Raw genomic sequence first — 26675 nt, 5'->3', positions numbered from 1 at the left:
TTTGTCTTTTTAATGGGATATTTTTTTCTTGTAAATTTGTTTAAGTTCCTTTAGATGCTGGATATTAGACTTTTGTTAGATGCGTACTTTGCAAAAGTTTTCTCCCATTCTAAAGGTTGTCTGTTTACTCGATAGTTTCTTTTGCTGGAAGGACAAAAGTTTTAATTTGCGGAAGGGCAACTTACTTTTCTTTTGTTGTTAGTGGTGTCATATCTAAGAAACCATTGCTTAAACCAAAGTCACAAAAATTTATGCCTCTGTTTTCCTCTAAGAGTTTAATAGTGTTGGCCCTTACATTTATGTATTTGATTTATTGTTACTTAATTTTTGTATATGGTATGAGGTAAGGTCCAAGTCTATTCTTTTCCATGTGAATATCCAGCTTTCCCAATACCATTTGTTGAAGAGACTATTCATTCCCCATTAAATAATCTTGGCACTGTTGTCTAAAGTCAATTGATCAAAAATGTGAGAACATGCACATCTGCTGGAGTCTCAATTCTATTTCATTTCTCTGTATGCCTATCTTTATGTCAGAGTGACAGTATCTCAATCACAGCAGCTTTGTGTTACGTTTTGAAGTTGGAACATGTGAGCCCTGCAACTTTGTTCTTTTTCAAGACTGTTTTTGTTATTTGAGTCTCTTGAATTTCCATATGAATTTTAGGATGAACTTGTCAATTTCTACAAAATATATCAACTTGGATTCTAGTAGGAATTGTGTTAAATCTGTAGATCAATTAAGAAAGTATTGACACCTTAACAATATTAAAATTTCTGACCCATGAACATGGAATATCTTTTTTTAGGTCCTCAATTTCTTTCAACATGTTTTATTGTTTTCAGTGTACTAGTCTTGCATCTCCTATGTTAACTTTATTCCTAGGTATTTTATTCTTTTTGATACTGTTATAAATATAATTGCTTTCTGAATTTCATTTTCAGGTTATTCATTGCAAGTAAAGAGAAGTATAATTGAGTTTTTACATTGATTTTTGTATCCTGCAACTTCGCTAAACTTGATTTAAGTTCAAATAGTTTTTTAGTGGACCTCTTAGGATTTCCATTAAGTTGGTGCAATTACTTTTGCACCAGCCTAGTATACATAAAATCATGTCATCTGCAAACAGAAATAGTTTTACTTCTTCCTTTGTTTATTTATTTATTTATTTATTTTTGAGATGGAGTTTCGCTAATGTTGCCCAGCCTGGAGTGCAGTGGCATTATCTTGGCTCACTGCAACCTCTGCCTTCTGGTTTCAAGCGATTCTCCTGCCTCAGCCTCCTGAGTAGCTGGGATTACAGGCGCTCGCCACCATGCCTGGCTAATTTTTTGTATTTTTAGTAGAGACGGGGTTTCACCATGTTGGCCAGGCTGGTCTTGAACTTCTGACCTCGTGATCCGCCTGCCTTGACCTCCCAAAGTGCTGCAATTACAGGGGTGAGCAACTGCGCCTGGCCTACTTCTTCCTTTCTAATGTGATAATGGACCTTCCCTCCCCTCCCCTCCCCTCCCCTCCCCTCCCCTCCCTTCCCTTATTCCTTTCCTTCCCTTCCCTTCCCTTCCCTTCCCTTTCTTTCTCAGGGAAGGTACAAAATGCCATGGGCATTACGGGCAGCAGTGGCAGGGCCAGAGAGGCTTCTCAGAAGAAACAGCCTTGAGGTGGATCTTTAAGGCTTTGTGAAGGCACCCCCTGCATGGAGGGAGGCATGTGCAGAGGTCCACATGTGGAAAGTTACAGCAGGAATATAAAGACGAGACCTGAACAGAGCCAGCATAGTGGCAAAGCGCTGCAGGGTATGGTAAGAGCAGCCACTCATGAGGCTTTGCTGGAGTGTTGAGCACACAAAGCATGGGAGGGGCTGAGTGGGGCTGAAGACAAGGTTCTGTGCTCCAGTTAGGATCACCAGAGACAAGACTCAGACCATGCTGGAGGCGATGAGAATGATGGCTCCTCCTACTGCGTCATGCTTGTCACACACACAGGGAGCAAGGCAGGCTCCGCTACCCACAGTTCAGGGTGCAGAAGAGGCTCAGGCCTATGAAGTGCCAAACTCAGGTCATGCAGTCGGGGTGGCCAAGTCCAGATCTGAACCAGGTTACCCTCACTTCCAAGACTCCTGTCCTTATTTATTTCTCAGTTTCCTTCCTCCTATAAAACCAAGAGGTTGTATGGAATAATCTTTGAAGTTCCTTATACTTTAAAATTCAATTCAGCAGGTAGTGGGGTCATTAAAGGCTCTGCATGAGAGTGGCCCAGGCGCTGTGCCTAGAAAGCTGACTCCTGGAATAGCAGGTGGAGTGGGAGTGAACAGGGGGCTGGGGAGACCCCTGAGGACTCAGGAGGCCCTCCCAACATGGGTACACCACCCTTAGGGAAATACACCACCTGCAAGCCTGAATAGCCAAAGTAACACAGACACAAACGATTCCTCCAGTGGCACTTCTCTCAAGGTCTCGGTAAGACCTGTCTTGAAGCCCTGGCTACCAGTCCAGACCTCACCAACATTTGAGCAAACATCCTTTAGCGTCCCCAAACCACAGAACCTCTGGTAACTCTCCAGCACTGACTGCTTGCTATGTTTAGGTCTCGTCTTTATACTCCTGTAGTAACTTGGATAACTTTTAGCTGACACAGGTGGGCAAAACAGGCATTTTCCTGAAATTCACTTGGAGCCACCATTTCCAAACACATTCCAATTCTCTAAACTCAGCCCTGGCTTTGACGTCCAGTCTTTTTCTTGATTTCTCCCGCTCCAGAAACTCTTTCATGTGAAGGAAATCATAAGGAAGGACCACAACGTCCTCTGTGCAATTCCAATGAGGTTTTTGTTTTCTATGACTTAGTTAAACATTAATGAAGAACCTGTTTGATGAGATGTTAACATTTGAGTTAAAAAGGATTTCAGCCTCACATGCCAGCCTTTCTGGTACAGTCTGGACACTCTCATAAATCAGCTGAGGAACCTTTTTGATGAGATGTTAACATTTGAGTTAAAAAGGATTTCAGCCTCACATGCCAGCCTTTCTGGTACAGTCTGGACACTCTCATAAATCAGCTGGAGAACTGCACCATTGGTAGTAATAATAACCACAGACGCTCGTGTGCATGGGCGGGTCCCTGTGTGGCACAACGCCCGGGCTGCCAGGAGTACCTGCTCACCGCCGCCCTTGCTAGTTAAATAAGCTGGGGTGGTTAGATAAGGTAGGACAAGGCCCCTGGAGATGCTGAAGAGACTGTGGAACTGGGAAGGAAGGAAAGAGGAGGAGGAAAACAGGGTAAGAGCTGGGGAAGGAGCAGAGAAGTCGGAGGACGCTGTTAAGGGGAAGTGTGGGTGTGTATGTGAAACCAGGGCCTCCATTTTCTCCTGGAGATCCATGCAAGGAGGCTCCCTTCCCTGTGCATCAGAATCTCCAGGCCAGGCCCCACCCTCTGAGAAGCTTGTTCAGCTGTCCTGCGCACAGCCTGGACATCACTGGGTTTAGGGGGACCCAAGTTGGGAGAGACATTGATTGCAGAAGCTGTGCGGAGGGATCTGGGTTTGGGGTGGGCTGGTGGGGCAGGACCCGGGGAGCTCCAGGAAGGCCCAGCTGTTCTGGGTTACAGGACTCCACTCTGAGATCCATGTGTTTCTCTTCTTTCATGTTCAGGAGCCCTTCTGTGACAGGAACTATCTTTATTCACCTCTCACAGGTGATGATTCTGAGCACAGAGGGTTAGATAACTTTCCAAGACCACACAGCCAGCTGGATAAAGCCTGGACATTCTAAAGACGACAGCCTGTGGCATGGATCACACAAGGGATCGGAGAGATGGGGACCCAGTATTCGCTCCCCAGGGTCAGCCTGAGGAAATCCTGGGGAGAATGGGGTGCACACTGCAGCACAGCTGCTGGCCCTGGAGGAGGCAGGAAAGCTGGAGCCCAGAGAGGTGACGTGACTTGTTTAAGATCACACGACGTCCCCTCGCAAAACTAACACAGGACCCTAAGCCCCGGCTTCACTATTGTGTGGCTGGTTCAGCTTGCCCTCAGTGTGGGTCCAGGCAGTGGTGGGGCCCAAGGAGCCCCACCAATCAGAGCTCAGGGAGTGCCTCTCGGTTAGGGCAGACCCATGAGGGCTCACTGTGCATGCAAGTACCCAGGCACAATCATAAGCAAGGAGGGGTCAAGGCCAGGGCCCCGGGAAACATTCCCTGCACGTTCTGCAGGGCTGGCTTCCTGGCTCTAGAGGAACATGAAGTCACAAGGGGAAAGCATGCTTGTGTAGATGCATGCTAAAATAACCATGGTTTCCGGGCCTCCGGAACATGAGACTAGAGGGGGTCACAGAAGGTCTAGGGTTTCCTGGGAACCAGTTACAAGTTGTCTGGTTGTGTGGCCTGCGCTGAAGTCGCACCTTATCCAGCCCCCTTCTCCTCTACCTCAGGTGGTCATGACAACAAGAAGATGCCGAGCTGCTTCTGTTGCTTGTCTTTCTTCCCAGACCCGTATCCACAGCACAAGGAGGCAGACTGGGACCAAATGTCAGAGCCTGAAATCAGAAGCGGCCTATTGCACACCCTGGAGATTTAGAAATCTCTGCTTTCTGGGAATTTCTGGCTAAGTGGAAAGCAGGCCCTTATCCTCAGAAGGTATATTGGGGAAGTCTCGCTCCTTGGTCATGCAGCACAATTTCCTCCTCTTCTGCGCCGGTTACTGCAGCATCGTTTCCTGGAGAGCAGAACCCTCTGAAATTCTCCAGGATGTTGTGATTGTCATCGGATGCTCAGCTTGTTACTCCCACACATTTTGCAAACCCTCAGTTGGAATTTTCACAGGAGACTTAGTGGTTAATAAGTGAGAACGCCATTCTTTTGCTCTTTACTTCTCTTTGATAAATAAAGGCCATAAAGGGAGGGACTTAGAATCAATCACGTGCCCAGTTAGTACAGCAGCAGCAGCAGCAATGGAAGCCAGATTTGTGCAGTGTTGATTTGGTGTCCAGCCTGTTTGGAGTGTTTTGCATTCACCATGTCTGTTCATGCTCTCAGGCATCCTAAGAGGTGAGCTCTCTTACTTTCCCCATAGCAGGAGCTTGGGGAGGTAAACCTCCTGCCCAAGGAAGGAGAGGCCCAGGACAGACCATGTTGGCTGCAGCATGGTGAAAAACCAATACCAACAGCCCATTCAGAATTTTCTACTTTGAAAGAGATTGGAGAAGTTTGAAACTTCTGTCTGGATCTAATGCTGATCTCATGGGAACAGCTGACAAAACTCTTATGTTTGGAGACGGAGTTATAACCCACCAGGAACGTTTTCAAGTCACAGCATTTACTATACTCACCATTGGTGGGAAGGGACATTTTAAAACCACTCACCTTTTCTCTCTGAATTTCGGAAGGGAGTTCCAAGCCTTTTGCTGCAATAAATACCCAGCTAGACCTGAATTTCATGTTCCTGATTTCTTTACTTCCAAGTGCTTCTATGGCATTCTTGGCATCGTTATTCAGTCTGCAGGACAAAGGGAAAAGCATGTGAGCATCTCAGGGAGACGTGGAGAGGAGTGGAGCTCTGCTCTGGATGTGTTACGCTGTGCGTCCTTGGATGGAGGTTTCTAAACACATTCATCTCCTGCTGCAGTGCATGACACACAGTGGCAGCTAAGAGGCACACATGCTTCTTGAGAATGTCACATTTCTAGTTAACCATTGGACATCCAGAGCCATTTTAGGCCCCAGTTTGGGGCACAGAATTCTACTTCTCAATTCTGGAAAGCCCTTGTGCTTTGGGGTTCAATCTCAGGCTCACACACAGCCAACACAATTTTTGGCTATTGCTCTGCCCCTTGTTTAGTGACCACAAAATAAGGCGGAGAGAAGTTGCTGAAAGATGAAAGCAAATGCCAAAACTGCCCCCTTTTCATAATCAGAAAAGTCCACATCAAAAAGGAAAAAGAAATGTAAAACGATACTGCCACTGCAAACATTAAGATTTAGAGGAAGTGACAGGAGGGTAGACAGGAAAGTAAACAGTTAAGTTTAGATTGTTCTAAGTGAGTTAAGTCAGAATTTTTCAACGTATGTGCCAAGGAACTTCAGTTTGGTAAGATGCTCCATGAAAAAAGGAATCTGATAAATTTGGGAAATGCTGTGGTCAGTAGCCCTGTCTGGGAAATTCACCACACAAATAAGCACTTTGAAGGTTTTTAGACATTCTGCAGCAAAGACACAGGTTTGGTTTACTTAGTAGGACACACTCTGAGAGGCACTGAGCTACATCCACTTCTAGTACAGTATTGAAAGTGTATGTGTGTATTTCTTTATTCTTTTCCTCTTTTTTTTTTTTTTTTTTTTTTTTGAGACAGTCTCACTCTGTCACCGGGCTGGAGTGCAGTGGTGCAATCTTGGCTCACTGCAACTTCCGCCTCCTGGGTTCAAGCGATTCTCCCGCCTCAGCCTCCTGAGTAGCTGGGACTACAGGTGCATGCCACCATGCCTGGCTAATTTTTTAATTTTTAGTAGAGACAAGGTTTCACCATATTGGCCAAGATGGTCTCGAACCCTTGACCTCGTGATCCACCTGCTTCGGCCTCCCAAGTGCTAGGATTACAGGTGTGAGCCACTGCGCCCAGCCTCTTTTCCTCTTTCTATAGGGAAATTATCTCAATTTCCTTTCACATTGCTGTAACTATTAATGCCACCCTGGGTTTAGGCTTTCTGTCCGGAGGTTGGTTTTTCTGTCCTAATTATGGTCAACAGTGGCTTTGTCTTGATTCCTTGAAATACTCCTTTGATTTAGGTTCTAGTACTTCTGTGGTTAGTGATTTAATTTTTTTTTAAAGAAATGCCATCTATTTTGTCATGATCTTTCATTCTTTTTCCTTAGAGAAGTACTTTGCTCCTCGACTTTCTGCTTGTCCCCAGAGGTTGTCACTGAGAGACCCTGGCAGCCTCTGCCCCAGCTGGCTTCTCTTGCCCACCACTGTGACAGACCTACACCCACTCACCTTGTGCTTCCGTCGTCATAGGTCACCATGAAGAGCAGGGATTTTGGAGCAGCACTCTGAATAAACTTTGTCATCGGTCCAGAGTTATCTATTGGGGGATGCAAGTCAGTTTTAGGGTCTTTGCTGTTCACTGAGGCTCTGCCTTGGGTGCTGGGCTTCCTCCTGCACCTGCATTCTGTGTCCACTCTGAATCCTTGGGGGTCCCAGCGCTCGCTGCTCAACCCTGCAGATGGTGTGCTAGCTCTGGACGCGTGAACATTCATGGGGTACCATAGGGACTATCTGAGGTGAGTGGCACAGCGTAGAAGGAAAAGAACCTAACACTTGCCATAGGTGTTCAGGGCGGTAGTGAAAGGGGGTCAAGATAAGGAGCTTTTTTGACCAACAAACAAGAGAAGTGGAGCCCCTGGTAGAAAAAAAAAACCCTCCTTAGAAATGAGATCATAAAGATTCTATTAACCAAACTCTTAACAAGCAGCAGCCTGTGTGGCACAGGTGGAGTGTTCTCTGCAGTCACTGATAAAGGGCCACACCCACACCATGACCACTGAGCAGAGTGGCCTTGCAAACACACCGACGTGTGCAGGAGAGAGACTCCCACAGAACTCAAATACGAGACATGTGGACCGTGGGCAAGTCTGTGCCAAGAGACTTATCTATGCCTTATAAAATAAAGGTAAACCTCAAACCCTGTTACTCACCGCTGCGGCTCATTATTTACTGTTCTGCTTAGCTTAACTGCAGAGTACAACTGTGTCCTTCTTATTGGGTGGGTGCAGGCGTTTTCTGTTCTTCATCTTCACTATCTTTATAAAAACTTGTTTTTGAAAGTCTCATTGATATATAAAAATAAGAGGGGATAGTATATCCTGGCCAACAACTGTAGTCAAGAGTCAGTGCCTAGAAAGGAGAGACCATCGAGAAAGACTGGGCACCCGTGGGTTCCGGGAATGCTTGCCCTGAGCCCAGCAGAGCACTGTGAGTCACCAGGAGTAATCGTGACAGCTTTCAAAGGATGATGATATTTAGGGCTGGATGCTGGTGGCTTTATTTTACATATAATGTATTTGGCTTTTTTTTTTTTAAAAAAAGGCGTTTTCTCTTTCTTATTATATCATGAGAGCTAAAAAGAGAAAGACTGAGGAAAACTAACAGAAGTAAAGACATTTCTAGATGATGCCTTCAAATGTTCTATGAATTCAATTAGAGTTTAAGAGGATCTACATAAGACCACTCTAGATTACTCAGGAGAGCTGCTGGCGTTTTTCTAGTAGACAAAATAAAAATGGTTGACATTTTTCTTTGTGCTTTTTAATCTTAATTTTCTGTTTAAAATTCATTTGAATTTTAACAGAAAAAATTTTCTTACCGCCTTCATACATATCAAAACATCGTGTTGCTGTCACATTCCCAGTTACATCTGAAAATAAAAGAGATAGTATTTTAAAAGGAAGTTCACAGAACCAGGGCGCACTTGTGGCACCAGGGCCTGGGGAAGGAAATATTTCTTCCCTGTCTATCTCCAGCAAACACCACTGATGTAACAACCCAGCCTGCAGAGACAGGGCGGGCCCCTTGAGGAGAGTCCCCAAAACCAGGTCAAAGGAAAGTGCTGGAAGCTGTGCTAGAACTTTCTTCCAGTTTGCTTTGGGTTACACCTGATGGAACACTAATACCTCCCCTACCCAACTCATCCCACAGAAACACCAGAGACCCCTCACTCAGGCCCACCCACCTCATCCCACAGAAACACCAGAGCCCCCTCAGCCAGGCCCAACCACCTCTTCACACAGAAACACCAAAGCCCCCTCAGCCAGGCCCACCCGCCTCTTCCCACAGAAACACCAGAGCCCCCTCAGCCAGGCCCAACCTCCTCACCCCACAGAAACACCAGAGCCCCCTCAGCCTGCCCACTTCCTACTTTACAGTCTCCTTCAGGGCTATCAGACTAGGAGCATTTTATCTTCACTTCCACAGCCCTCATGTGTCGGGGCTATGCTGCCCACTCACTCACAGGGACGTTGTGGGAAACCCTTTCCTTCTCCTCTGGGCCCCTCAATGGCAACTGTGAGAGAGCTTTATTCCAGACCTAAGAGAAAGGCCAAGTTTTGTTTCCCATGAGGTTGCAGTGGCTTTTATCACACAGAAGGATGAGACGGTCTATGGTGTCAGCCCCTGAGCAGACACTGGGACTCTAGGAGCAAATGAGAGGCTCAGTCCAGGACCACAGGCTGCACCCCCTTGGCGGCCCTTCTGGTTTTAACCCTACCTTTGGCCTATCCCTCTGTTTTTTCCTTTTTTTAAAATAAAGTCTATATTTGGTTTTCAGTTGTTTATTTGTTGTTAGAACCACAAATAATCTGTGAAGTGAGACTTGTAAAAATAATTGAATATATAATCTTAAAACGCATTAAAATACAAACCTAGACTAAATCATGTGCAAAAGTCTCGAAAACCCAAGGTACCTTTGAAAATCTGACCAGAGAGCTTTTAGAGAAGTTTAAAGAAAATGTTTAGTAACTTACAGTTGACAATGGCAATGTTTATTCCTCTGGCAACATTTCCCAGCTGTTCTCCCATAAGCCTGAAATGGAGCTAAGCATTAGTCAAGTACCAAGAGGCGTGCGACTCTCCCGACTCCGCGAAGTCTTCGCCTGACCGAATGTCGGTCTCATCTGCTGTCTCCCACCTTTTCCTTGAAGGTCTGCATTCGCGTTGGTGCAGCTCCCGAGAATGCCACCCCCATGTTCATCCACACACATCTATTCTCAGTGTCTACAGACTCAGTCCCTCAGGGGACCTGGACTCTCAGGGGACCTGGACACTGCATTCAATCTTATAGTTTAGACAAATGGCTAGGGGGAAGAAAAACTAACATTTATTTAGCTCAGGCTCTTCACAGATGCACTTTATTGTTAATTTATTATCTATTTATTTATTGAGACAGGGTCTCACTCTGTCACCCAGGCTGGAGTGCAGTTGTGCAATCGTGGCTCACTGCAACCTCTGCCTCTCGGGCTCAAGCAATCCTTCCGTCTCAGCCTCCCAAGTAGCTGGAAGTACAAGCGTGCACCACTACAACAGGCTAATTTTTAAAATTTTTTTGTAGAGACGGAGTTTTGTCATGCTGCTCAGGGCGCTCTTGAACTCTTGGGCTCAAGTGATCTGCCCGCCTCAGCCTCCCAAAGTGCTGGGATTATAGACATGAGTCACCGTGCCTGAGTATGTCACTTAATTTTTAAACTTTAAATTGTAGAATATGAAATGCCAAATTCAAGAGGATTGTGCCCTAAAATCAGAAAGACTAAATGACTTTCCTGGAGATGGTAATTATTGCTGAAGATCACAGAAATTGTGTGTGTGCATGTTGTATATGTGCATGTTCCCATTGTCAAGAGTCAGAATCAATGACATGTTAGCTTTATGAAAATAATTTGGAAGGCTTCCTCCTTTTTCCATGCTTTGGAATAGCGAACACGGAACTTTAATATTTTGTTTTGACACCTTTACCTAAACTCCCCTATGAGTTTTCTAGGCTTAGTGCTTTTTGACAGGTTTAGAGACTATTCCATAATAACTTGAAGCAGAAAGAAATTTCTGATAATAGAAAATTGGCTAATCTAAACCGACTTTCTCATAGAGAAAAGCAGAAAACATGAGGCAAGTTTTGTTGTTGCTGTTGTTGTTAAAGATCTGGTTGTATACGTTAGAGACCAAATAAGGTAGTTAAGAATTTCCCAGGCCAAGATCTGGGAGAAGACTAAATTTCAGGTTGGTAAGTCCAGCATTTAAAAGCTACTTTTAACCAAGGAGAATTTGCTGATTCCAGAAAAGGTGTGTAAGGAAGTGAACAGCCCTTCTGACAACCATGTGAGCCAAGGGAACAGAAGTTGGAAGCCAGGGTCAGGGCCATGTTAAATCTCCCACATCTTATTTGGGCTGGGGTCACAAAGGGTTGAATCCTGAAAGTGAGAGCAAACCAGAAAAAAACCAGAGCTTGTATAAACTTCAGCCTAGTTTTTAGTCAACTAGGTGGCCCAGAAAATCTTTAACACTTATTCAGGTCATCCTGTTCTGCTAAAGGTTCCAGGTCCCTGGGAGAAGCAAAGATAATTCCTCAGAAGAAGATATCATCCCATGCCTCAATTTTTTTAAAAAACAGGTGCAGGATCAAATGAAACCTGACACGTGAGGAAAAAAGCCAACACACACAAGAGCCAATGGAACCAGCAGAAAACAGTAGATAATAGTGACAGACTCACAGGCACTCTAAATGCTAGAGTTATCCAACTCAGACTTTAACTATAATGTATTCAAAAACATAGTTGATAAAATTAAAAATTTCAGAACTGAAAAGTACCAAAACTGACATGCTGATTTTAAAAAGAACCGGAATGAATTTCTGAAACTAAGATAATATAGTAACCTAAAATCAGTAGTGATTGAATGGGTTTGACAGCAGATTAGGTACAGTGGGTGAGAGAATTAGTGAATGGAAAACAACTCTGTCCACGATAAAGAGCAGAGAGGTAAACAAATGGAAAATACAAAGTAGACTATAGGCTCTAGAGACTATAGTAGTGATAAGGTCTAACATATGTTTCATTAAGAATCTCAGAAGAAGAGGAGAAAGTGAATGGGCAGAAGATACAAGAGCAGAGAATTTGTTAAATTTGATGAAGGACTTCAATACCTACATATTTAAGAAACTCAAAAAAACTCCAAAGAAGATAAAACAACAAAAGACACATTGGGGTACAAATGTTGAAAACCAGACAAGGAATCTCTAAGGTGACGGGAACGAGGGCAATGGGCAGTTACTTTCACAGCAGCAACAATAAGACTGTCAGCTGACTTCTCAAAAGGAAAATATAGAACCTAGAAGACAGTGGAATAGTACCTTGAATATGCTGAAAGAAAATAATGGCTAAGACAGCCTACAAAAGTATTTTTCAGGAACAAAGATGAAATAAAGATATTTCAGAGAAACATAAACTGGAAGGATTCACTATCAGCAGACCACACTATTTTTCAGGAATTAAGGTGAAGTAAAGATATTTCAGAGAAACATAAACTGGAAGAATTCACCATCAGCAGAACATGCAGCAGGGTTTGCTCTGTGTCTTTTGCTGTAAGAAACCTTACCTATAAGTGTAACCTGTTACTGGGTCTTAGGAGTTTTTCTAGAGTATCACTGAATTTGAGGCTAGTTGTGAGAATCCTTCTTCAAAAAAACACTCAACAGAAATGTATGTGCATGTGCACCAAGAGACATAAACAGCACTGTTCATAATAACCCCAAACTGGGAATGACTCAAATGTCATTCAGCAATAGAATGGATAACTGTAACATATTCATGCAATGCAGTATCATACAGCAGTGAACATCTAAGAACAACAGCTACATCCAACATGAAGGATAAATCTCAGACACAAAAGAGTATTTGGTTTATGATTCCATTTATACAAAGTCCAAAACAGACAACATTAAACAAGTGTTGAATTAAATAACAGTATGTTGCAATGCATGCTTAGGCAGTAAAACTACCAAGAAAAGTGAGGAAATAAATCACCACCAAAAAAAATCCAGGTTACCATTGGGCAGGAAGGAAAGAGGAAGCTGCATTTCAGAAGGGGTACACAGAGGGCTTATGGGGTGCTAGTGATAGTCTATTTCTTAGCCAGGATGGTGGTTACACAACTGTTCACCTTATCGTAATTTATTACAAAATGATATATTCATAAGGTTATTCATTGCAGCATTACTGGTAATACCAAAAGATATCAAACATCAGAAATGCCTATCAGTGCAGAACTAGTTGAATAAACTACGACACATCCGTGCTATGGAATACCACATATCAATAAAAGAAATGAGGAAAAGCCTGATGTACTGATATGGAGTAATGTCTATTAACTGTTAAGTGAAGAAAGCCAAGGTCATAACTGTGTATAGAGTTTACCATCTTTTATGTAAGAAAGGGTATAGATGTGTGTGTACATATGAGTGTATATGTGTATACATGTGTATATACACATATGCACACATATCATACACACATTACATATATTCACATGTATACATGCACATATACACCTGTATATAAAAATATACATAGGTATGTATTAATTATATATATATATATATATATATATATATATATATAGCTTTTTTTTGCCATTAAGAAATACTGGAAGAATAAACCAAAAACTAATTAAAAAATTAATGGAGATGGGAACAAGAGGTGGGGAGAAAAGGTGGAGAATACAGGGAAGATTTCTCTGAGCCTCCTTTTTTGGGACATGTAATATTCAAACATAATGTTGATTTCTGAACCACATAAATATATATTCAAAAATTAAATGAAACCCAAAGAAAAACAAACCTAGCATTGAAAGCAAATGGAAATTAATCCAATGTAAAATAACTACAGGGAAAGTAACTATTTCATATGACTTTGGTCATTGCTATGAGTTGAATGTTTGTCACCTCTCAAACTCACGTGGAAATAGTATTAAGAGGTGGGACCTTTAGGAGGTGATTAGGCCATGAGGACTCTGCCCTCCTGAATGGATTAATGCTGTTATCACAGGAGTGGGTGGGTTCCTTATAAAAGGACAACTTTGGCTGGGTGTGGTGGCTCACACCTGTAATCCCAGCACTTTGGGAGGCTGAGGCAGGCAGATCATGAGGTCAAGAGATCGAGACCATCCTGGCCAACATGGTGAAAGCCTGTCTCTACTAAAAATACAAAAATTAGCTGAGCATGGTGGTGTGCGCCTGTAGCCTCAGCTACTCAGGAGGCTGAGGCAGGAGAAGCGCTTGAACCTGGAAGGCGGAGGTTGCAGTGAGCCGAGATGGCGCCACTGCACTCCAGCCTGGTGACAGAGTGAGACTCTGTCTCAAAAAAAAAAAAAAAAAGACAACTTCAGTCCCCTTTTGCCTCTCTCTCTCTTTCTGCTGGAACTGGGACACCCTTCTACTTCTCCTACCTTGAACATGAGAACTTCAGGCTCCCCAGCCTTTAGACTCCAAGACTGATACCAGCAGACCTCCCATCTCCTATTGATTCTCAAACTGAGAATTATACCATCTGCCTCTCTGGTTCTGAGGCTTTAGTACTTGGACTCAGCCATGTTACCAGCATCTCAAGGTCTCCAGCTTGCAGATGGCCTGTCGTGGGACCTCTTGGCCTCCATAATTGCATGAGCCAATTTCTCTAATAAATAAATCCACTCTTTCCTTTCTCTTCTTACCTCCCACTGCCATTGGCTCTGTCTCTCTGGAGAGCCTTGATTAATATAGACATCTGACTCTTTATACCACTAATAAAATATTTTTAAATCTAAAAGGAACGGCAAACAACATTTTTTAACTTCACTCAGTAGTTGTATTGTTAGTAGTCTTGGTATTGTAATTTGAAGGCAAAGGTTAATAGTACTAGGAACCAAGATTCTCAGTGTAAGGGAAGAGTTAAAATGTAAAATCGAAGAACTTAAGGGGGTAAGACTCCTGCACCGTTGAATTTGAATGGTAAATGCTAATGTAAATTCATGATTTAGAAACAAATGCATTGCTTGGTTCTGTCCACTAAAAGTGCTTAGGAGGAACCCTATCAAGGGCCCATGAGTGTCTAGATCTTGGTTTCTAAATACCACATCCCATTAAGGAACTCTCTCTTTAGAGAAATGGCTGATTGCAGTCTGAACAAAGAAAGACTTGGCTGAGTTTAGCTATGCTGTAAATCAAGGAAGCACTAAAAAAAAAAATAAATAAATAATAAAAAAATAAAAATGGGGCCCACTCAAGAAGAAACAGATAACTTAAGTAGTGCTGTACTTATTACATCAATTAAATTTGCAGTTAAAAACCTCAAAACAAACCCCTCCAGGCCAGGATGACTTTGTTGGGAAATCACACCAAATATTTAAAGAAGAAATAATATCAATCCTATATGGATTTTCCCAAAATATTGAAGAAGTGTAAAGTATGGACTGCAAACAGAAACAACACCTGCTTTAATCCAGGAGGGTGAGGATCATAAAATAAAACTAAGAAACTATCGGCTGAGTTTTCATGTTCCCATGACTTTGAAGGACTTTGCCACATATTCAAAGTAAAGTAGTCTAACTTCGCTTTTTAAAGTAGTCTAACTTTGTTCAGAGCCCATCTGGCCCCGAACACCCCTGAGGCTCTCATGCCCCCACGTCTCCCACACACCTTTCACTGCATCAATACTGATCCCTACTCAGATCCCAGAGTAGTTGTCTATCATCACCCATAGAACCCACAGGGCTCTGCTCACTTCAGATTTAAATCCTAAGTACAACTGCAGTCAAATGAAACCGTAAAACCATTAAACACAAGACACATACAGCCATTAGAGACAATCAGCTCCTTCCCTGGTGAATACAGCGGAGCTTTCTCATTTCCACTTGGATGCTCTCAGCCTTTTGCCTGAGACCAACGACATATGGTTCTCTCCTGTGGGCAGAACTGCTGCTTGGTCAGCCTCAGGGAAGGGGCAAGAATCAGTAGGATTGCTTTATTTTCCTTCTAAACGCTGGTACTTACAGGTTATCCTCAAAGCAGATTTTGGCGTACTTGCTTCTGCCACCTCCACTGAGTAACCTGTAGGCATAGGTGTTAGATGGGCAGGGAGTCCAGTGGTCACATTTTTGCCTTTTGGGGACTGGAGCTGTAATGAATAAGAAAGTATATAGCCGTTAACATCCCACAGTAATTTACAGATGCACCTGCTGCTTGGCGGAGAACACCAGCACTTCATACCAGAAACTCCAAGCAGTGGTCGGAAAACCTGAGGGGGAGGGTTTCCAGACTTCACTGAGAATTCCCCTAAAGACACAAAGCTCACTGAATCTGATTTCATTTTAAAGTGACAAATAAGCAAAGAAGGAGAGGGGTACTGAGTAGGCGTAACAATTTCATAAGGGCCGGGAATCACTGCCCATGGCTGCCCATTGTGACATTCTTGGTGGGCAATGTAATTTGCAATACAATAAAAGAAAGATTACAGGGGTCTAAGAGAGCTGGTGAGCAAAGACAGCCATCTGTGGAGCATCTATAAAGCTTCTGCATCTACACAGCCTTAGACACCCTAAACACACACACATCACACAACATGCCACATACACTATAAACATACACACCATACATATCATACAACACACCACATGCTCAACACACTGACACCCACACCACACATTCATGCACACACACCACATGATGTATCACACACACACACACACCATATACAGCACACATTCACACACAACATACAACATACTGCACATCTCACACACACACCATGTACTCACCACACACACATGCATGTACCATACACCATACACCATACATGTACACACACGCACCACACCACTCCCACACACATCCCCTCCCCCAACACATACCATATCACACACAGACACACATACACTCTATACAACATACACCTGACCACCACAGCTGACCCACTCTCCTTTCACTTGAGTGTGAGGAACTGAGCTTTTTGCCCAGGATGCTATGATGTCAGATCCTGGAGATATCTCTCCTAGCATCAGCATCCTTATTTCACAGGGGTCAGCAATTTGGGAGGATTGAAGGACCTGAGGCTGGAATGCGAGGAGCCCACCTGGCCCTGAACACCCCTGAGGCTCCCATGCCCCCACAGCCCTCACACATCTTTCACTGTGTCACTACTGATCCCACTCAGATCCCCGAGTAGTTGTCTGTCATCACCCATAGAACACACAGGGCTGTGCTCACTTCAGATTTAAATCCTAAGTCTGCAGAAAGGAATTCAGAAAGCACTCTCTCACTCTCTCACCTTAAGTTTGAGTAGAGACTTGGCTCTATTTTATGAATTACTGTATTCTTAGCACCTTAAACTAAGAAGTATAGTCAGCAAAATGGTAGATTATACATAAAATATCACAAGTAAAGAATCAAAGTATACCACTATAGAAAATCATATAATCAGAAACAAAGACAGCAAGACAGGAAGAAAGGAAAAAAGGACCTACAAAACAACCAGGAAATAATGAACAAAATGGAAGTAGTAAAGCCTTATCTGTCAATAATTACCACAAATGTAAATGAATTAAATTCTGTAATCAAAAGACACAGATTAGCTCGACAGATTTAAAAACAAACACAAAAAACAAGACCCAACTATATGTTGCCTATAGGAGACTCACTTTACCTTTAAAAGAATGTATAGGTTGAAAGTGAAAGGATGGAAAAAATACTCCATGCAAATGGAAACCAAAAGAGAGCAGGGATAGCTATATTTACATCAGTTTAAATAGACTTTAAGTCAAACTTTTAAAAAAGACAAAGATGGTAATTATATGATAATAAAGGAGTGAATTCATCAAGAAGACATAACAATTGTGTGTGTGTATGTATGTACCAAACATCAGAGCACCTAAATGCAAAAATTAAGAGATCTGAAGGCAGAGATAAACTGTAATACAATAATAGTAGTGAATGTCAATACCCCACTTTCAACAATAGACAGATAAGTGAGGCAGAAAATTTTTTAAAAATTAAATTTTGTCTTAGTCTGTTCAGGCTGTTTTAAAAAAATACCTTAGGCTAGGCAATTTGTAAATAACACAAATTTATTTCTTAAACTTCTTGTTTCTTTTGAGATGGAGTCTCACTCTGTCACCCAGGCTGGAGTGTAGTGGTGTGATCTCAGCTCACTGCAACCTCCGCCTCTCAGGTTCAAGCGATTCTCCTGCCTCACCCTCCCAAGTAGCTGGGACTATAGGCATGCACCACCACATCTGGCTAATTTTTGTATTTTTAGTAGAGATGGGGTTTTGCCATGTTGGCCAGGCTGGTCTTGAACTCTTGACCTCAGGTGATCCACCCACCTCGGCCTCCCAAAGTGCTGGGATTACAGATGTGAGCCCCCATGCCTGGCCTATTTCTTAAACTTCTAGAGGCTGGGAAATCCAAGGTCAGGGTGCTAGCAGATACAGTGTCTGATGAGGGCCCATTTCTCATAGATTGCACCTTGTTGCTGCGTCCTGACATGGTGGAAAGGGGCAAACATGCCCCCTTCAATCTCTTTTATAAGGGTGCTAATACCATTCGTGGAGGCTCTAATCCCATTCATAAGTCTTCATGTCTTACTTTCCAAAAGGCCCTACCTCTTAATACTGTCAGATGAGTAATGAGGTTTCAACATATAAATACTGGTGGGACATCAACACTCGGTAGAGGAGACTTGAATTGCTCTTTACACCAAAAGCATCTAATAGACATACAGAGCATTCCATCCAGCAGCAACAAAATATCCATTCTTCTCAAGCACACATGGAATGTCTTCCAGGACAGACCCTGTGTTAGGTCACAAAACAAAACTTAATAAATGTAAGAAGACTGAAATTGCATCAAGTATCTTTTCCTACTACCATGGTATGAAACTAGAAATCAATAATAGAAGTATATTAGGCTGTTATCCCATTGCTGTAAAGAAATACCTGAGACCGGGTAATTTATAAAGAAAAGAGATTTAATTGGCTCATGGTTCTGCAGGCTGTAAAGGAAGCATGGTGCTAGCATCTGCTTAGCTTCTGGGGAGGCCTCAGGAAACTTACAATCATGGTGGAAGGCAAAGTGGGAGCATGGCCAGAGCAGGAGCAATAGAGAGTGAGGGTGGGAAGGAGGTGCCACACACTTTTAAACAACCACATCTCATGAAAATTCACTATTATGAGCACTGCATCAAGGGGATGGTGCTAAACCACTCATGAGGAATCCACTCCCGTGATCCAAACACCTCCCACCATGCCCCACCTCCAACAACAGGGATTAAAATTTGACATGAGATTTTGTTGGGGACACAAATCCAAATCACATCATTTTGCCCCTGGTCCCCCAAATATCTTGTCCTTCTCACATTGCAAAATACAATGATGCCTTCCCAATAGTCCCCCAAAGTCCAAAATCACTCCAGCATTAACTCAAAAGTCCAAAGTCCCAAGCCTCATCTGAGACAAGGCAAATCTCTTCCACCTACAAGCCTGTAAAATCAAAAAGAAGTTATTTACTTCCAAGACACAATGGAGGTACAAGCAGTGGGTAAAATATTTCCATTTTAAAAGGGAAAAAATCAGCCAAAAGAAAGAGGCTACAGGCCCCACACGAGTCCAAAACCCAGCAGGGCAGTTATCAAATCTTAAAACTCCAAAACAATCTCCTTTGACTCCATGTCTCACATCCAGCATACACTGGTGTGAGGGGTGGACTCTCAAGGCCTTGGGCAGCTGGTTCCACCCCAGTGGCTTTGCAAGGCTCAGTCCCTGAGGCTGCTCTCACAAACTGGCATTAAGTTTCTGTGGCTTTTCCATGCTGAGGGTGCAAGCTGCCAGGATCTGCCCCTCTGGGGTCTGGAGGATGGTGGCCCTCTTCCCACAGATCCACTAGGCAGTGCTCCAGTGGGGACTAGTGTGAAGGCTCAAACCCCACATTTCCCCCTTTGCACTGTTCTAGTAGAGGTTCTGCCCCAGCAGCAGCTTCTGCTTGAGCACTCAGGATTTCCCATATAGTCTCTGAAATCTAGGTGGAGCCTCCCAAGCATTAACTCTTGCATTCTGTGCACCTGCAGGCTTAATATCATGTGAATACCCCCCAGGCTTATGGCCTGCACCCTCTGAAGCAGCAGCTTGAGCTATACCTGGGCCCCTTTGAGCCATGGCTGAAACTAGAGCTGCTGAGATGCACGGAACAGTGTCTAGAAGCTGAACAGGTTAGTGGGGCCCTGGGGCTGACCCATGAAACCATTCTGTATTCTTAAGCCTCTGGGCCTGTGTGACAAGAGGGGCTGCTGCAAAGGTCTTTGAAATGCCTTTGGAGCCTTTTTCCCATTGTCTTGGCTAATAGCACTTGGCTTCTTTTTACTTATGCAAATTTCTGGAGCCTGCTTGAATTCCTCCTGTGAAAATAGGCTTTTCTTTTCTACCACATGGCCAGGCTGCACATTTTCCAAACTTTTATGCTCTGCTTCCCTTTAAATATAAGTTCCAACTTTAGGTCATTTCTTTGCTCACACTTATAAGTGCAGGTTATTAGAAGCAGCCAGGCCATATCTTAAATGCTTTGCTGCTTAGAAATTTATTCCATCAGATACCCTAAATGATCACTCTCAAGGTCAGAGTTCCACAGATTCCTAGGTCAGGGGCACAATGCAGCCAAGCTCTTTGCTAAGGTATAATAAAGTGACCTTTGCTCCATTTCCCAATAAGTTCCTCATTTCCATCTGAGACTTCACCAACCTGGCCTTCACCATCCATCTCATTATCAGCATTTTGGTCACAAACATTCAACTAGTCTCCAGGAAGTTCCAAACTTTCCCTCATCTTCTTGTCTTCTGAGCCTCCAAACTCTCCAACCTCTGCCTGTTACCCAGTTCCAAAGCTGCTTCCTTATTTTCATATATCTTTATAGCAATGCTCCACTCCTATGTACCAATGTTCTGTATTAGTCCATTCTTGCACTGCCAGAAAGAAATATCTGAGACTGGGTAATTTAGAAAGAAAAGGGTTTTAATTGTCTCACGGTTCCACAGGCTGTACAAGAAGTATAATGCTGGCATCTTCTCAGCTTCTGGGGAGGCCCCAGGAAACTTACAATCATGGCAGAAGCCAAAGGGGTAGCAGGCATATCACATGGCCAGAGCAGAAGCAAGAGAGAGAAGAGGGAGGTACCACACATTTTTGAACAACAAGATCTCATGAGAACTCACTCATTATCATGAGAACAGCACCAAGAAGATGGTGCTAAACCATTCATAAGAAATCCACTCCCATGATCCAGTCACATTTCACCAGGCCCCATCTCCAGCATTGAGGATTACAATTCAACATGAGATTTGGTGAGGACACAGATTCAAGCCATATCAAAAAGTAATTTCAGAAAATTCAAAAATATGTAGAAATCAAACAACACTGGCTTCTGAATGGCCAATGGATCAAAGAAGAAATTAAAAGGGAGATTAAAAACTATCTTGAGACCAAAAAAAAACCAGAAACACAACATATCAAAACTTATGAGATACAGCAAAACAGTTCTAACAGAGGAGTTTATGGTAATAAATGCGTACATTAAAAAAAGGTCTCACATAAACAACCTAAGGTTATACATCAAGAAAATAGAAAATGAAGAACAAACTAAGCCCAAAGTTAGCAGAATGAAAAAAATGACAATAATCATAATAGAAGTACATGAAATGGAGACTAGAAAAACAATAGAAAAGGTCAAAAAAACAGACTTGGTTTTTTGAAAAGAGATAAAATTGACAAACTCTTAGCTAGACTGAGAAAAAAAGAAAGAGAAGACAAATAAAATCAGTAATGAAAGAGCAGACATCACCACTGATACCACAGAAACACTGAAGTATCATAAGAGACTATTGTGGACAATTATACACCAAAAAAAGGAACAGACCAATAAATGTGAGGAGACTAAGTCAGTAATAAAAAGTCTCTCATCAAAAAAAATCCCAGGACCAGATGGCTTCATGGCTGAATTTTACCAACCAATTAAAGAACTAATACCAATCAATTTCAAACTCTTCCAAAAAATTGAAGAGGAGGGAATGCTTCCAAACTCTCTTTATGAGGCCAGCATTACCCTGATACCAAAGCCAGACAAGGGCACTACAAGAAAATAAAAGTGTAGGTCAATATCCCGGATGAACATAGATGCCAAATTCCTCAACAAAATATTAATACTAGCAAACTGAATTCAACAAGATATTAAAAAAATCATTCACCGTGTGTATTAGTCCATTCTTGCATTGCTATAAAGAAATATCTAAGATTGAGTAATTTATAAAGAGGTTTAATTGGCTCATGGTCCTGCAGGCTTTAAAGAAAGCTTGGTACTGGCATCTGCTTAACTTCTAGGGAGGCCTCAGGAAGCTTACAATCACAATCATGGTGGAAGGTGAAGGGGAGCAGGCATGTCACATGGTCAAAACAGGAGCAAGTGAGATAGAGCGGCAGGGGGAGATGCCACACACTTTTAAATGACCAGATCTCACAAGAACTCACTATCGTGAAGGCAGCACCAAGCCATGAGGCATGCACCCTCATCATCCAAATACCTCCCTCCAGGCTCCACCTCCAGCACTGGGAATTACAATTCCAAATGAGGTTTGGGCAGGGCCAAATATCCAAACGAAATTGCCATGAACAAGTGGGATCTGTCCTTGCAAGGACAGATGCAAGTATGATTCAACATACACAAATCAATAATGTGATTACCACATCAACAGAATGAAGGACAAAAACTGTATGATAATGTCATATGGTTTAGACAGAAAACAGAAGCAAGAAAAGAATTTGACAAAATTGAAATCCTTTCATGATAAAGGAATGTTCCTTAACACAATAAAGACCACATATGAAAAGCTCACAGTTAACTTCATAACATCAACTCAAGTTGATGGAGAAAGGACAGTCTCTTCAATAAATGGTATTGGGAACACTGGATATCCATATGCAGAAGAATGAAATTAGATCCTCATCTCACACCACATAAAAAGTCAACTCAAAATAAATTAATGACTTAACCATAAAACCTGAAACCATGAAATTACTAGGTAAAATATAAGGGAAAAGCTCCATGATGTTGGTTTGGGCAATGATTTGGGGAATATGCCCTAAAAGCACAGGCAACACAAGCAAAAATAGGCAAAGGGAATTACATCAAACCAAAAAGCTTCTGCACAGCAAAGGAAACAATCAGTGGAGTGAAGAGACAACCTACAAAATGGGAGAAAATATTTGCAAAGTGTAAATCTGATAAGTGATTAATATCCAAAACATACAAGGAACCCAAAGAACAAATAACAAGAAAACAAATAAAAAACCTGATTGAAAAATGGATAAAGAACTTGAATAAAGATTTTTCCAAAGAAGACATACAAATAACTAAAACGTATATGAAAACATGCTCAATATTACTAATAATCAGGGCAACACAAACGCACGATGAGATATCAGCTCACACCTGTTAGAATGGCTATTACTAATAACAGGGAAGATAATGAGTGTTGGTGAAGATGTGGAGCAAAGAAAACCCTATATGCTATTGGTGGAATGTAGGTTAGTATAACCATTATGGAAAAACAGTATGGAGATTCCTCAAATAATTAAAAGTAGAATATATGATAAAGCAATCTCACATCTGAGCATACATCCAAAGGATATGAAATCAGTATGTCAAAGAGAGATCTGCACTCCCAGGTTCACTGCAGCATTATTCACAATAGCCAAATACAGAATCAACCTATGTGCCCATCGATGAATGAATGAATAAGGAAAATGTGGTATAACAGAGTGCACAATAGAATACTATTCAGCCTAAAAGAGAAGGAAATCTTGTCATTTGTGACAACGTAGATGAACATGGAGGACATTATGCTAACAGAAATAACACACCCACAGGAAGACAACTACCATGTGTTCTCACCCACATGTGGAATCTAAACAAGTTGAACTCATAGAAGCAAAGAGCAGGATGGTGAGAGGAGAATGGTACTTACCAGTGGCCAGAGGTTCAGGGGTTTGGGAAGATGTTGGTCAAAATGTACAAAGTTTCAGCTACACAGGAGGAATAAGTTCAAGAGATCCATTGCACATCATGGTGACTACAGTTAATAACAATATACAGTGGTCCTCCTGTTATTCACAAGGGGTACATTCCAAGACGCCGAGTGGATGCATGAAGCCACAAATAGTATAGAACCCTATATATACCAGTTGGGTATACCTTATCCAAAATGCTTGGGACCAGCAGTATTACAAATTTTTGTTGGATCTTGGAATGTTTGCACTATACTTACCAGTTGAACATCCCCCAACCTGAAAATCCAAAATCCAAAACGCTCTGATGAATATTTCCTTGGAGTGTCATGTTGCTGCTCAAAAAGTTTTGGATTTTGAAGCATTTCAGATTGTGTGTTTTCAGATTTGGGATGCTGTACCTGTATTATGTTTTTTTTTTCCTATACAGACATAACTATGATAAAGTTTAATTTACAAATTAGGCAGAGTAAGAGATTAACAACAATTAACAATATAGTTTAATTTATAAATTAGTTGGAGTAAGAAATTAACAACAACTAACTCTAATAACGTTATGTGAATGTGGTCTCTCTCAAAATATCTTACTGTATTTACTGAAATTCTTAGCAAATTCAGCAAATGATTTTTTTCTTTCCTTATGAAATCAAGAGCTTGCACCTTTTCACTTAAAGAAAGCACCTTCCAGCTGGGCATGGTGGCTCGTGCCTATAATCCCAGCAGTTTGGGAGGCTGAGGTGGGAGGATCACCTGAGGTCAGGAGTTCGAGACCAGCCTGGTCAACATGGCAAAACCCCGTCACTGCTAAAAATACAAAAGTTAGCCAGGTGTGGTGGTGAGCACCTGTAATCCCAGCTACTTGGGAGGCTGAGGCAGGAGAATCGCTTGAACCCGGGAGGCGGAGATTGCAGTAAGCCAAGATGGTGTGACTGCACTCCAGTTTGGATGACAGAGCATGACTTCATCTCAAAAAAAAAAAAAAAAAGGAAGAAAGAAAGAAAGCACTTTCTGGCTTCTCTTTGGCATATCCAAGTTGCCAGCACCTCTACTCTTGCTCTTTGGAGCCATTATTCAGTAAAATAAAGGTGACTTGAACACAGATACTGTGACAGTCAATCTGATGACCAGGCTGGCTCCTAAGTGACTAATAGGCAGGGAGTGCGTGCAGCATGGAGATGCTGGACAAAGGGAGGATTCACGTCCCCCGTGGGATGAGGCAGGACAAGGCGAGAAGGTGTGAGATTACATTACACTAATCAAAATGACACACAATTTAAAACATATAAATTGCTTTTTTCTGGAGTTTTCCATTTAGTATATTTGGACTGTGAATGGCCAAAGGTAAGTGAAATCAGAGAAAGCAAAACCACAGATAAGTGGGGGGAACTACTGTATTGTATACATGAAAATCACCATGAGAGTAGATTTGAAGTGTTTTCATCACATAAAAACGCTAAATATGTGAGGTGATGCATGTTAAGTGGCTTGATTCGGCCATTCCACAACGTATACATATATCAACACATGCTGTCAACGAATTAATTAAAGATAAAAGCTATCATGACCAGGGTGAACAGCACTGGTGCTGGAAGGGCCTGCTGGAGAAAACTGGGCACACAGAAGTGCTGTGACATCAGAGCAAGCTGCCAGGGCCGAGCTGGACGTGGTCTGGGTTTTTTTGGTGACCACAGTCCTCCGTCCCCAGTAGGTGAAAACACAGAGCTCTCCCGGGAGTGCTCACACCAACCCTGCAGGCTGGCTCCCCTCCTTCAGACCTTCCTCCTTGCCTGCCCTGTCTCATCTCAACACTCCAGCTCACCCCAATACCACCTAGCCCCACTCCCTGTTTTAATTTATTCTTCTTAGCAGTTAACACTCAAATAGCCTACAGTTGCTTCTCCCTTTTTAAAAATTCTCAGCCGGGCGCAGTGGCTCATGCCTGTAATTCCAGCACTTTGGAAGGCCAAGGCGGATGGATCTCCTGAGGTCAGGAGTTTGAGACCAGCCTGGCCAAAGTGGTGAAACTTTTCAAATAATTAACTTAATGTTTTTTTTTGGTCAGTCTCCAGATACCTAAATTTAAAGCAAATGTCCAATTGCTCACATGAAAACGTGCTATAAATGGACTATTTTTTCCAGTGTTTCTAGATTTTTGGACACTCTGTCTTTACTACCTTTTTTTCAATTTAATAATTATACTCTTTACTTAGGTATTCGCCTGAAAACACGTTGAATATAGCATTTGAAAATGTAACTAACAGTTTAAAAGTAAGTGTGTCCTGGTTTCCAACTTTGCAGACACCCTGTGTATGGGTACTCAATTCAGAGAGAATACATGAATGGGAATACTCAGGAATCCTCCCTGGAGCCCACGCTCCCCTTTAGTGTAGGTGACCTGTTCCCTTCACAAGCGCACAGACCTGTCCACTTTCCCGTGGGCAGTGCTGTTCTCAGCAAGACAGCTCCATGGTTCGTTTAACAAGGCCCTGCTGTCAGAAACTTATGAACTGTGTCTCAGAAACACTTCCAGGTCCTCTTGTCATCATCAGGATGCTGCATGGAGTAAACTAGATACAGAATCCTCTCAGCTGGAGGACGAAGAGGACTCGCGCCTCTATGCAGACACACTGTGCATGCTGACAGGTGTGGTGCGCTTACTCACAGAGGTGGATGGCATGCCACATCCATGGCCCTGATGGTTCCTAAAAGATAAAACCACCTCTGCATCCTGGAGGGTGTGGTCATTAGGACAGCAGTATGGCAGCAACCTAGCACAAGAGGTAGCAAGGGAAGATAGAAAAGGTAGTTTTACTTTGTGGTAAAGCCAGCTGAACTATTACAAGTGAGCAAATGGTCTGAAGACACCACAAACGAGGCAAAGAGAAGATCCCCACCATGACAGTATGAAACTAGAAATTAATCACAAGAGTAATTTCAGGAAATCTACAAATATGCAGACATTTAACAACATGTTCCCGAACAACCAATGGGTCAGAGAAGAAATTAAAAGGAAATTAAAAAATATCTTAAGACAAATGGAAATGGGAATGCAAGGTGAATAAGGC

At 42.5% G+C, this 26675-nt stretch overlaps 1 protein-coding gene across 2 annotated transcripts in view; it reads right to left on the bottom strand.

The window, feature by feature from the left end:
* The window catches only part of FAM3B (FAM3 metabolism regulating signaling molecule B), a 40736-nt gene that overhangs the window by 3362 nt on the left and 10699 nt on the right, over positions 1-26675 (bottom strand). For both annotated transcript variants that reach the window (XM_004062833.4, XM_004062834.5), the window contains 5 exons: positions 15563-15686; positions 9513-9571; positions 8357-8407; positions 6988-7075; positions 5360-5492 (listed from right to left, as the gene is read on the bottom strand). In XM_004062833.4, coding sequence (XP_004062881.1) covers positions 5360-5492; positions 6988-7075; positions 8357-8407; positions 9513-9571; positions 15563-15686 — 455 coding nt within the window. The remainder of the gene's footprint in view (positions 1-5359; positions 5493-6987; positions 7076-8356; positions 8408-9512; positions 9572-15562; positions 15687-26675) is intronic.

The sequence above is a fragment of the Gorilla gorilla genome, chromosome 22 (genome assembly GCF_029281585.2).
Source record: "Gorilla gorilla gorilla isolate KB3781 chromosome 22, NHGRI_mGorGor1-v2.1_pri, whole genome shotgun sequence".
Lineage (NCBI taxonomy): Eukaryota > Metazoa > Chordata > Mammalia > Primates > Hominidae > Gorilla > Gorilla gorilla.
This window is presented reverse-complemented; position numbering and strand designations above follow the sequence as displayed.